This window comes from Haematobia irritans, chromosome 4 (genome assembly GCF_050003625.1).
Source record: "Haematobia irritans isolate KBUSLIRL chromosome 4, ASM5000362v1, whole genome shotgun sequence".
NCBI classification, from domain to species: Eukaryota; Metazoa; Arthropoda; class Insecta; order Diptera; family Muscidae; genus Haematobia; species Haematobia irritans.
Genome location: NC_134400.1, coordinates 142,052,512 through 142,066,528, shown reverse-complemented (window position 1 = coordinate 142,066,528; position 14,017 = coordinate 142,052,512). Strand labels below are relative to the sequence as shown.

General features: G+C 32.2%; 1 protein-coding gene across 8 annotated transcripts in view; it reads right to left on the bottom strand.

Annotated features, from left to right (window-relative positions):
• zormin overlaps nucleotides 1-14,017 on the bottom strand; it is a 517,259-nt gene that overhangs the window by 155,975 nt on the left and 347,267 nt on the right. For 5 of the 8 annotated variants that reach the window (XM_075303991.1, XM_075303993.1, XM_075303990.1 and 2 more), the window contains 3 exons: nucleotides 13,809-14,015; nucleotides 13,515-13,675; nucleotides 11,493-12,806 (listed from right to left, as the gene is read on the bottom strand). In XM_075303991.1, coding sequence (XP_075160106.1) covers nucleotides 11,493-12,806; nucleotides 13,515-13,675; nucleotides 13,809-14,015 — 1,682 coding nt within the window. The remainder of the gene's footprint in view (nucleotides 1-11,492; nucleotides 12,807-13,514; nucleotides 13,676-13,808; nucleotides 14,016-14,017) is intronic. The other 3 variants (XM_075303996.1, XM_075303995.1, XM_075303998.1) reach the window with 1 other exon arrangement.

Below are 14,017 nucleotides of genomic sequence, written 5' to 3'. Positions count from 1 at the left end.
TTTATTTCTATAGAAAATTTTCTCACAATTTTATTTCTATAGAAAATTTTCTCAAAATTTTATTTCTATAGAATATTTTCTCAAAATGTTATTTTTATTGAAAATTCTCTTAAAATTTTATTTTTATGGAAAATTTTCTCAAAAGTTTATTTTTATAGAACATTTTGTCAAAATTTTGTTTCTACAGAAAATGTTGTAAACATTTTATTTCTATAGAAAATTTTCTCAATAGTTTTTTTTTTATAAATTTTATTCGCTAAATTTTATTTCTATAGAAATTGTCGTCAACATTTTATTTCTATAGAAAACTTTATTAGAATTTTCTTTATATAGAAATTTTTCTCAAAATTTTATTTTTTTAGAAAATTTTCTCAAATTTTATTTTATAAGAAAATTTTCTCAAAATTTCATTTTTTAAGAAAATTTTCTCAAAATTTCATTTCTATAGAAAATTTTGTACAAATTTTGTCCAAATTTTATTTCTATAGAAAACTTTATCAGAATTTTCTTTATATAAAAACTTTTCTCAAAATTTTATTTTGTTTTAAAAAATGTTCTCAAAATTTTTTTTTATAGAAAATTTTCTAGAAATTGTTATCAACATTTTATTTCTATAGAAAACTTTATCAGAATTTTCTTTATATAGAAATGTTTCTCAAAATTGTACATTTTTTTAGAAAATTTTCTCAAAATTTTATTGTTATGGAAAATTTTCTCAAAATTTTAGTTTTAAAGAAAATTTTCTCAAAATTTTATTTTTAAAGAAAATTTTGTAAAAATTTTATTTCTAGAGAACATTTTGTCGAAATTTTATTTCTATAGACAATTTTGTCGAAATTTTATTTCTATAGAAATTTTTGTCCATATTTTATTTCTATAGAAAACTTTATCAGAATTTTCTTTTTATAGACATTTTCTCAAAATTTTATTTTTATAGAAAACTTTAAATTTTATTTTTATAGAAAATTCTCTGAAAATTTTAGTTTTATAGAAAATTTTCTCAAAAGTTTATTTTTATAAGAAATTTTCTCTAAATTTTATTTCTATAGAAATTGTTGTCAACATTTTATTTCTATAGAAAACTTTATCATAATTTTCTTTATATAGAATTTTTTTCTGAAAATTTATTTTTTTTTTAGAAAATTTTCTCAAAATTTTATTTTTAAAGAAAATTTTCTCAAAATTTTATATTTATAGAAAATTTTGTCAACATTTTATTTCTATATAAATTTTGACAAAATTTTATTTCTATTAAAAAGTTTCTCAAAATTTTATTTTTATAGAAAATTCTCTCAACATTTTATTTTTATAGAAAATTCTCTCAAAACTTTATTTTTATAAAAAATTTTCTCAAAATTTTATTTCTATAGAAAATTTTCTCAAAATTTTATTTCTATAGAAAATTTTGTCAAAATTTTATTTCTATATATAATTTGGTCAACATTTTATTTCTATAGAAAATTTTGTCAAAATTTTATTTCTATAGAAAATTTTGTCAAAATTTTATTTCTATAGAAAATTTTGTGAAAATTTTATTTTTATACAAAATTTTGTCAACATTTTATTTCTATACAAAATTTTGTCAACATTGTATTTCTATAGATAATTGATGTGGCTCTTAGTTGGAGATGTATATTTTGCAATATCTGCCAAAACATTAAGAATTCTACCAATCTACCAAACAGTAAAAAAGCTACCATTTTTGGTAGAACTGCGGAAACCGTGGTTGTAACTCCTTTGTAAATGGGTGATTTATTAATTAAAATGTTAATGGGATTTTATATTTTTCATTTTCGTTTTTGTTGACAGGTTTTTTTTTTTAAATTTAATTAACAAGTTTATTCAATCAATTAATTTTTTATTGAGCATGTTTGCAGCTTCAATCGTTTTTTCGATGATATTTTTCCGTATAGATACTTTTAAACTATTCTCTACTATTAATAAACATTTTCATATTTGTAGTGAAAATTTTGCTTTTCGTGAATTTGTTCTTTTCGAACGAAATATTTGATAAAAGAAATTCCCTTTTTATGATGAATATACAGTAAAACCTCTCAAACACGGACACCTCCCAAACAAGTTGTCTGTGGACGTTTGCTATATAAACACATTAAAGTTAACCTCTCAAATGTGGAGAGTGGAAATTTTCAAGAGACAATACTTTCCAAATTTGATTTTCCAAATCAATTTGTTTTTTTGTGTACACACAAAAAAAAATATTTTTTGTCTTCAATCACGAAATTAAATGATCCAATTAATTTCTAATTGAAAAGTCTTCAATCACAAAAATTATAGTATCTATCACGAAAGTCAATTAAAAAATTAATTGATACAACTAGTATTTTTGTGATTGATTTTTGTTTTAATTAATAAATTTTTCATTGAATGTTTTTTAAAAGTCAATTAAATTTTTAATTGGAATTGGAGTTTAAAATTCAATTAAAATTTTAATTGGAGTAATTTTGTGTGTACATACAAAAAAAAATTTTTTGATTCAATCACGAAATTAATTGATACAATTAAAGAAAATATCAATTAAAAAATTAATTGACAGCCAATTGAAAAATTAATTGATCCAATTAAAAAATTAATTGATACTATTAATTTGTGTGATTGATTTTTGTTTCAATTAAACAATTTGTTGAATTAATTAAATTATTAATTGCATATTTTTTAAAACTCAATTAAGATTTTAATTGGAAACATTTTCGTGAAATTTTTTTCTGTGTAGTTATTGAACGATCTTTTTCAAATATTCAAGTAATAATATTATTATCCTCAAAGAAAAGTTTTCTTTATTGTAAAGAAAATCAAAAGATGTTGAATTTCCATTTTAAAAATTCGGAACAACCAGCTTTTTCATGAGACGATTGTTTTAATTGTGCGGTTGGGATTGGTCTTTTTCAAAATCTTCAAGTCACAATATTATTACTCTCAAAATTTGTTTTTTTCTGAGGAACGAAGTTTTCTTTTGAAGCATATAAAACAAGTAAGATACAATCGTTGCAACGCTTGTAGAAAATTCGGTCATAAAAATATAATTCGCAACCGAGGGGAATTTCGTTGCAGAGGAAAGTATTTAGTCTTTGGATATAATGTTTGGACCGACCTAATTGCCTAAGAAGTTCGCTATAGATATTCTAACATTAATTAAATAATGGTTATTTTAAATGTCTCATGAGGAGATTTTGTGTTTTTTTTTTTATGTGTAGAACGAATGTTATATTTTCAAACAATATTGATGTGTAGTGTATCTCTGTAATTGTAAAATTGCATTATGGCTATTCGAATTTTCGAAAAAATGTATACAATATATATATGTGTAAAACAACTTTGTTGATATTTAAGATTTTTCTTAGCTAATTCGCGTACCGTAGCCCTTAGACGAAAAAAATAAACAAACAATTTTAAATAAAAAAAACATAAAACAGACATTCAAAAAATAAATTATACAGAAAACAAATCAATTAATAAGAATTAGTCATTGTTTTAAAGCATTCATTCAGTGTATAAAGGATGATGTTAAATAATTTTATATTTTCATTAAAGGATAGGAATTTTGGTTTTTTTTTTTAATTTTTAATCATACTGTACAAGTATGACGGAGGTTATTACCAAATATTAGTTCGTGTGTTGTGATAGACAAACAGAATTCGAAAATTTGTCATTGACACATTAACATTGGTGTAGTTGTCACATAAAACATATAGGACACTTATGATTAGGTACAGAATATACATAGATGTGGACAAATATTAGAGTAAATAAAAAAAAACTATAAGTCAATTTATAAACACTGTGCCTGAGATACCCTACTCGAATAGAATAAGAGAGCAAGGAAAGTATTAATTATATGTCAAAATTACCGTAATAAATAGCTTAAAATTTTGAGAAAATATATTCTGAGGAAAAGGCTTTTATGTTGGGATGGGCCCTTCTCTTGTGAGATTATCTAATAAAAATTTTAGGATAAAATTTGGGAATTTTAGGAACTTTAAGAAATATTAATTAAATAAAATTTCAAGTTTTTTTTTAACTTTAATTTTTTAATTTACAATTTATTTAAAACATAGAACTTTTAGTTAAATACAATATAAAATTCAGTCACGCTTCTCCTTCCGATTAGAAACTTTGCACTAAAGTCAAATGTCTTTGAAGTAATCCACAGTTTAGTTAATGCAAAGAGAATTATTTGTGGTTTAAATAAATAATGTTTAACTTATCGAAAGTTTGTGATTAAGAAGTTTGATGCATATTTTGAGAATGTAAAGTTTTTCAAATAAATTGGAAGTGAATATATTTTCAATACCAATCAAGATTTTAATTTAAAACAAGTAAGGAAAGTCTAAAGTCGGGCGTGGCCGACTATATTATACCCTGCACCACTTTGTAGATCTAAATTTTCGATACCTATCACCTCCGTCAAATGTGTTGGGTGCTATATGTTATATAAAGGTTTGTCCCAAATACATACATTTAAATATCACTCGATCTGGACAGAATTTGATAGACTTCTACAAAACCTATAGACTCAAAATTTAAGTCGGCTAATGCACTAGGGTGAAACACAATGATAGTAAAAATATGGGAAAGATTTAAATATGAAGCAATTTTAAGGAAACTTCACAAACTTTTATTTATAATTTATCGCTCGATATATATGTATTAGAAGCAGAGGAAAATTAGAGTAGTTTTTACAACTTTTCGACTAAGCAGAGGCGATTTTAAAAGGGAAATGTTCGTATTTTGACCATTTTTGTCGAAATCAGAAAAACATATATATGGGAGCTATACCTAAATCTGAACCGATTTCAATCAAATTTGGTACGCATAGCAACAATGCTTTTTATACTCTCTGTGCAAAATTTCAACTAAATCGGAGCAAAAAATTGGCCTCTGTGGTCCTATGAGTGTAAATCGGGCGAAAGCTATATATGGAAGCTATATATAAATCTGAACCGATTTCAACCAAATTCGGTACGAATAGCTACAATGCTAATTCTACTCCCTGTGCAAAATTTCAACTAAATCGGAGAAAAAAATTGGCCTCTGTGGTCATATGAGTGTAAATCGGGCGAACGATATATATGGGAGCTATATCTAAATCTGCACCAATTTCACTAAAATTTGGCACACTTGACTGCACTACTAATTGTACTCCTAGTGCAAAATTTTAACTCAATTGGTATAAAACTCTGGCTTCTGGGACCATATTAGTCCATATCGGGCGAAAGATATATATGGGTGCTATATACTTCCGAACGAAACAAGCTATCGACTTGAAACTTGGCACAATTAGTTGTTATTGATGTAGTTCGGATGATATTGCAAATGGGCCATATCGGTTCACGTTTACGTATGGCCCCCATATAAACGGACCCCCAGATTTGGCTTGCGGAGCCTCTAAGAGAAGAAAATATCATCCTATCCGGCTGAAATTTGGTACATGGTGTTGGTATATGCAAAAATTATTCCACTTCGGTTCATAATTATATATAGCCCCCAAATAAACCGATCCCCAGATTTGGCTTGCGGAGCCTCTAAGAGAAACAAATTTCATCCGATCCTATTGAAATTTGGTACGTGGTGTTAGTATATGGTCTCTAACAACCATGCAAAAATTGCTCCACATCGGTTCATAATAATATATAGCCCCCATATAAACCGATCCCCAGAATTGGCTTGCGGAGCCTCTAAGAGAAGAAAATATCATCCGATCCGGCTGAAATTTGGTACATGGTGTTGGTATATGGTCTCTAACAACCATGCAAAAATTATTCCACTTCGGTTCATAATTATATATAGCCCCCAAATAAACCGATCCCCAGATTTGACCTCCGGAGCCTATTAGAGGAGCACAATTCATCCGATGCGGTTGAAACTTAGTACAACCATGCAAAAATTGGTCCATATCGGTTCATAATTATAAATATCCTCTTGAAGGAGCAAAATTCATCGGATCCGGTTGAAATTTGCTACATTTCGCTAGTGTATGGCCGATAACAACCATGCCAAAATTAGTCCGTATGGATCTATATTATATAGCCCCCAAATAAACCGAGCCCCAATCACAGAAAGATCACGATTGCCACTCGAGCCAAAAATAATCTTATCAAAATTTTATTGACATAGAAAATTTTGTTAAAATGTTATTTCTATAGAAAATTTTGTCAAAATTTTATTTCTATAGAAACTTTTGTCAAAATTTTATTTCTATAGAAAATTTTGTCAACATTTAATTTCTATAGAAAATTTTGTCAACATTTTATGTCTTTACTAAATCTTCAAATCTTCAAGTCAAAATATAATTTCTATATACAAAATTTTGTCAAAAATTTATTGCTATAGAAAATTTTTATAGAAATTTTATTTCTATACACAAAATTTTGTCAGAATTTTATTTTTGTAGAAAATTTTGTCAAAATGTTATTTCTATAGAACATTTTTGAAGGCTTTTCATTGTTGGAGAGGAATATTTTGAAAAATCTTCCAAAAAACATCAAGAATTCTACCAATCTACCAAAGTGTACAAAATTTGCCCTTTTTGAGTAGACTCGTTTTCATAATTGTATATAGTCCCCATATAAAGCGACCGCCATATTTCAATTCTCGCCCTATAATTACCGCACAAAAGTTCATATCAGTTCGTAATTATTTATTCCCTATATATACCGGTCAAGAACTGAATATATATACGTATTTAATCGATCTTTCTTTTGTCTACTATATATCCCGCATGGACTAACTTACAATTTAGAAGATGATGTTAAGAAGTTTAAAGATGCCTTGCCATCGGACGCAACCCAAGTAATTTAATTGTGGATGACCGTCTTTAGTAGAAGTTTCTACGCAATCTATGGTGGAGGGTCCACAAGATTCGGCCTGGCCGTAAGCTCGGCCGTATATACTTGTTTTATTTCATGGATCCTAAAATAAAATAGCCTCAAAAAAAATCAGACAATACGCCATAATAACATATGGTGTGTTTATAAACTTGCGGGTACTTATTTCATTTTATATTTGAGGCTTTGCTTCATTGGGACGTTATTCTAGGGATTCGAAGCTTTGGGAACTTATTCCATTATTTTGATTGTGTTCTCAAATTCAACCCCCCAATAAATAATGTTTGGGCCAACAAAATATGAAACAAGTATATACAGCACTAAGTTCGGCCGGGCCGAATCTTAAATACCCACCACCATGAACCAAATATTAGGGTTTCCTTTTAAATTTCAGGAAGGCTTGAGGAATTGAGGACATTTCCCGAAGATAAATTTAAAGATTTCACCTATGTGGACTATATCAGATTCTGGATTTATAAGAACCATTTTTGTTTGAGTTTTAGAAGAATCATTAACATCTCTTGTAAGTGTGCAAGAAAATTATAAAATAATGTCTTGATTTGAAATCTTAAATCTGTAGATTTTCACCCGGGAAGTAAAATCTGGAAATTTTACATTGAGTTTCAAGCAATTTTCATGATCAGTGCGCCTTCAATACCCTCAAGAAGTGAAGTCCATCTATATGGAGGCATTACCAAATGGACCGATAAAAACTTAATCCGATACACGTTTTTGTGAGCCTAAAATACCAGAATATTTAAAATTTCAGGCAAATCGGATAAAAACTACGGTTTCTAGAAACCCAAGGTGTTAAATCGGGAGATCGTTTTTATGGGGGCTAACTAAAATATGGACCGATACTCACCGTTTTCGGTACATCTCTTTATGACCCGAAAATACCTCTAGATTTCCAATTTCAGGCAAATAGGATAAAAACTTCGGATTCTAGAAGCCCAAGAAGTAAAATCGGGAAATCGGTCTATATGGGGGCTATACCAAAATTTGGACCGATACTCACCATTTTCGGAACACCTCTTTATGGTCATAAAATACCTCTAGATTTCCAATTTCAGACAAATTGGATAAAAACTACAGTTTCTATAAGCCCAAGACCCCAAATCGGGAGGTCGTTTTATATGGGGACCATACCAAAACATGGACCGATAGTCACAATTTTTGGCACACGTATTTGTGGTCCTACAATACCTCAATACCTCTAGATTTCCAATTTCAGGTAAATTGAATAAAAATCTATAAGCCCAAGAAATAAAATCGGGAGATCGGTCTATATGGGGGCTATACCAAAGCATGGACCCACACTCACCCTTTTTGGCACACCTCTTTATGGTAATAAAATACCTCTAGATTTCAAATTTCAGGCAAATTGGATAAAAACTACGATTTCTATAAGCCCAAGACCCCAAATCGGGAGGTCGGTTTATATGGGCACTATATTAAAACCTGGACCGATATAGCCCATCTTCGAACTTGACCTGCCTGCAGACAAAAGACGAGTTTTTGCAAAATTTCAGCACGATTGGTTCATTATTGAAGACTGTAGCGTGATTACAACAGACAGACAGGCAGACAGACAGACGGACAGACGGACATCGTTATATCGTCTTAGAATTTCTCCCTGATCAAGAATATATATACTTTATATAGTCGGAAATCGATATTTCGATGTGTTACAAACGGAATGACAAACTTATTATACCCCCGTCACCATTCTATGGTGGTGGGTATAATAACACTCCAATATGCATTGTTGTTACTTCTTATATAATCGCGATTATTATACCCTTCACCTCTACTGTGGTACAGGGTATAATAAGTTTGTGCATTTGTATGTAACGCCAAGAAGGAGTAATCATATACCAACCTTTTAGTATACGGATCGGCTTAGAATTAAATTCTGAGTCGATTTAGCGATGTCCGTCTGTCTGTCTGTCTGTCCGTCTGTCCGTCTGTCTGTCTGTCTGTTCATGTATTTTTGTGTGCAAAGTACAGCTCGCAGTTTTAGTCCGATTGTCCTAAAATTTGGTATAGGATCCTGTTTCGGCTCAAAGACGATCCCTATTGATTTTGGAAAAAATCGGTTCAGATTTAGATATAGCTGCCATATATATTTTTCACCGATCTGGTCATAATTGGCGTGTATATCAACCGATCTTCCTAAAATTCCGTACATCCGAATATTTTATGGGTCTCGAAAAACTTGCAAAAGATCAGCCAAATCGGTTCAGATTTAGATATAGCTCCCACATATAGCTTTCGTCCGATTTACACTCATTTGCCCACAGAGGCCAATTTTTAACTCCGATTTAGTTGACATTTTGTACAGGGAGTAGAATTAGCAATGTAACTATGCGTGCTAAATTTGGTTGAAATCGGTTCAGATTTTTATATATCTCCCATATATAGCTTTCGCCCGATTTACACTCGTATGACCACAGAGGCCAATTTTTTGGTCCGATTTAGTTGAAATTTTGCACAGGGAGTAGAATTAGCATTATAGCTATGCGTGCCAAATTTGGTTGAAATCGGTTCAGATTTAGATATATCTCCCATATATAGCTTTCGCCCGATTTACACTCATATGACCACAGAGGCAAATTTTTAACTCCGATTTAGTTGAAATTTTGCACAGGGAGTAGAATTAGCATTGTAACTGCGCGTGCCAAATTTGGTTGAAATCGGTTCAGATTTGGAAATATCTCCCATATATAGCTTTCGGCCGATTTACACTCATATGACCACAGAGGCAAATTTTTAACTCCGATTTAGTTGAAATTTTGCACAGCTAGTAGAATTAGCATTGTAACTACGCGTGCCAAATTTGGTTGAAATCGGTTCAGATTTGGATATATCTCCTATATATAGCTTTCGCCCGATTTACACTCATATGACCACAGTGGCAAATTTTTAACTCCGATTTAGTTGAAATTTTGCACAGGGAGTAGAATTAGCATTGTAGCTATGCGTGCCAAATTTGGTTGAAATCGGTTCAGATTTAGATATATCTCCCATATATAGCTTTCGCCCGATTTACACTCGTATGACCACAGAGGCCAATTTTTTGGTCCGATTTAGTTGAAATTTTGCACAGGGAGTAGAATTAGCATTATAGCTATGCGTGCCAAATTTGGTTGAAATCGGTTCAGATTTAGATATATCTCCCATATATAGCTTTCGCCCGATTTACACTCATATGACCACAGAGGCCAATTTTTAACTCCGATTTAGTTGAAATTTTGCACAGGGAGTAGAATTAGCATTGTTGCTATGCGTGACAAATTTGGTTGAAATCGGTTCAGATTTAGATAAAGCTCCCATATATATGTTTTTCTGATTTCGACAAAAATGGTCAAAATACCAACATTTTCCTTGTAAAATCGCCACTGCTTAGTCCAAAAGTTGTAAAAATGACTCTAATTTTCCTAAACTTCTAATACATATATATCGAGCGATAAATCATAAATAAACTTTTGCGAAGTTTCCTTAAAATTTCTTCAGATTTAAATGTTTTTCACATATTTTTTTTTACTAATATTGTGTTCCACCCTAGTGCATTAGCCGACTTAAATTTTGAGTCTATAGATTTGTAGAAGTCTATCAAATTCTGTCCAGATCGAGTGATATTTAAATGGATGTATTTGGGACAAACCTTTATATATAGCTCCCAACACATTTGACGGATGTGATATGGTTTCGAAAATTTAGATCCAAAAAGTGGTGTAGGGTATAATATAGTCGGCCCCGGCCGACTTTAGACTTTCCTTACTTGTTTCATTTCCACGATAGGGTTTTATTTCGCTGTTATTTATTGCATGGAGACGACTATCTTTTGTCTTATTTTCTCCGTATTCTCAAGTCCAACGCCCAAATAAATAATGTATCGGATATAACTTTAGTTTTCATTTTGTGGTGTTATTATGATAAAATTTCAATCTTATATTTATATGAAAACCTCAGAAAACTAATTAACACCTCAACATATTTTATTTTTGCTCCATATATAATTTTTGGGTCTTATTTGTTTTCCTCTTAGGGGCGTTATTTCATGGAGTCGAATATTTGGGGTGTTGTTCCATTTCCTCTTGGGGACGTTATTTCATGGAGCCAAATATTTTTATGTCATTATGAAGGAAACCTTCTCATAATAATATACATGAACTTAAATAAAGCTACATGGCCCCTGTTATCAGTATAGCTATGCTATGCAATAATGTTCCCCTCATTAAAAAAAAAAAAACACGATTTGGAAACCTAACCCTACTCTATTGACAAATAAATTGCCCTTAGGGCATTTTCTGTATTTCTCTTCTTTTAGCGTAGGGTATCTCTGGGGGTAAACACACATTATATGTTTTTTTACTTTGATACTCGTTCTTGTCAAATTTCCCAAAAAAACTAGACAAAAACATACTAAAATTCAAAAACAATATACACTCAATCAATGGTATCAAAAAAAAAAAAAATAGGGATAATAAACATTCAGTAAGTGGATATTCATTCCATTTAGTTTAGTGCTAATTTACACAAAACAGTTTGCAAAACATTCAACAGAAAAATCTAAACATGAAGAGAATATGGAGAATTTTAAATGGCTCTCAGAGAAAGAGAGAGAGAGAGCCGAATAAAGCGAACCTTATCTTCATGATGGTATTTATTCTCAGATGTCGAATAGGATTCCTGTTTGTCTTCGGTATCGGCTGCATAGCCATTTGTTTTGGCCGGAGCCTGGAACGCTGTTAATGTACGGAGGGAATTCTCATCGGATTCACTACCACTGAACTTGTAGCGATCGCTTTCGTAATCACTTTCATAGGGAGTTTGCAATTTGCTAGGAATAGCTGGTGGAGGTGGCTTATAGCTGGGTGCAAGATTCGATAAATCGGTGGGCGTTAGTGGTGTTACGGTGGGCACAGACTGGGGCAAGACGTTGGCAGGACGGGATTGTATAAGTTTCTCTTCGATAATCTTTTCCATGGTTTCCACAATCGATTGGCGGTGAGAGCATTGCTGGGTGTCCTTGGGGGCAAAACACATCTCTGGAGGAGTTCCTGGTGGTAGGTAAATGTCATCGATAGGTGTTTTGGGGCGACCACCGCCAGCGGCTTGTTTTACCAGGGAGGGAGCTCTTAAATCGTGACTAGATCCACTCAGACCCGTGGGATGAGTGGCAGCAGGACTCCAAAGTTTCTCCATCATTAAACCCTCCAGAGATGGTTTGGGGGTACCAGCCTTAGGTGGGAATACGGGAACACCACCATGAGGTGGTTCTTTGGTATTGACGGGCATTTCCTCCAGCTGTTTGATACGCTCATTAATTGGAGGAGGTTTAGTTTTTGTTTCATTGTCGGTACCGGGCACAAAACACATTTGTGGGGCCTCTCCCCTGGTCAGGGCACGATCTTCTCTTGGAGTCTCTGGTTTCTGGAAGATATTTTCCCTGGGTGGCCCTCCACCACTTTGGATAACCTTATCGATTTTCTTGAAATACTCGAAAGATGATTTCTTTTTCTCATTCGAATCGATGACCGACATGGGTTCACTATCGACCATATCATTCGTATTTAGGAATTCAACCTGAGACGGGGCTTGGAAGACAGGAGTTGGCTGGAACGTGGATGGTGGTTGGAACATAGATGGTTTGCTCTGTACTGTGGGAGCCGCTGGATGGAAAGGTGTGGCCACACCAAAATGTGGTGGAGGCCCCGAGGCGGCGGCATTAAATGTTGGCATTGGCACTCTACTACTACTGTGATCCGTAACATCGACATTTGTTCTAGTTAGGCGATCGGGCAAATCGGAGTAGACAGGTTTATGCTCTAGACGCATGGTTGCCTCTGTAGTGCAACGATGCTCAGTTATAATCTTCGACTCTGATAAGCCATGCCTATCACTTGCATTGGTGCTCTCACTTCTCAGTGACTCAAACGACAATGGTTGCTTGTTAAACTGTAGTTTCATGTTTGAGTTGGGGGGTTTTCATCCGAAAGCATGGGACAATCACAACAAACACACAAACATATATAGAGAGAGTGTGAGCGAGAGAGTGAGAGAGAGTAGTAGTTTGATTCATTAAGAGTGGATTAGAGTTGAGTGAGTGTTGGTGAAAGGATTCAATTTGTAGAGGTGGTCACATTCATTGCATTTATTTTTGATTGGTCATGTATTTCGTAGCCATAAGGTTGTGTTGTTGGTAGTTGCAGGGCGTGGTTGTTGTTGTAGTAGTAGTTGTTGTTGTTGTTTAACATTTAGACATTCATTATGAGGCAGATATTATATTTCAATATTGCAGTTTTAGGTTTTTCGAAATTTTTTATTTCAAATTGATATCAAGGCAAAAAAAAAAGAAGAGCGAGAGTGTTTTCAACACACACACGCATATTATTATGGGAAGAATAAAGAAAAAAAATTGTTTCCAATAAACTAATCTTGCAATAAAAATAACATAAAATATATATAAATAGAAAACAAAAAATCGAGAAAGCAAACACTTTGCCTTGCTTCATATATTATTTTTCAATTACTTAATATCTTAAAAATTAATATGTTTTTTTTTTTTTTTGTTTTAAGCAGCGTATTTTTCTAGATTTTTCTAGAGGGATCTTATATTAAACGTTTCATTTGATATGATTTGTGTCTTTTCAATTTCAAACTTACTTCAGTGGTGAATGCATCGGGTCTCTCAAAGACAACAGTCTTTACCACCTCTTGCATGCGTTCTGGAGTGGGTTCCAGAACGGCACAATCCGCTATGCTTTTGGCTTCGCCAGCAGCATTGGTTGCCTTGACCATGTACTTGCCAGAATCGCTTATTTGGGCTATTAAGGGGGAGGGGATGTTTTAATATATATATACATTTTTTTTTGTATTAAAAATTAAAATTCCTTGAAGGTGCTTTGCAATGAAAACAAAGGACGAGCAATATATACAAGCGGATAACTTCAAACTTACCCCTTTCGATGATCAATGTATGACAATTGCCATTAACCAGGAGTCTATGTTGTGAAATTTCCACTTCGTTCAAAGGCTTCTCATCCTTCATCCAGACGACAGTTGGTGCGGGTAAACCAGTAACCTCGACTTCCATCACAATTTTCTCATTTTTCTTCATGACTTGGGCTTGCAAACGCTTGCCAAAGACAGGTGGGAAAATGGATTCT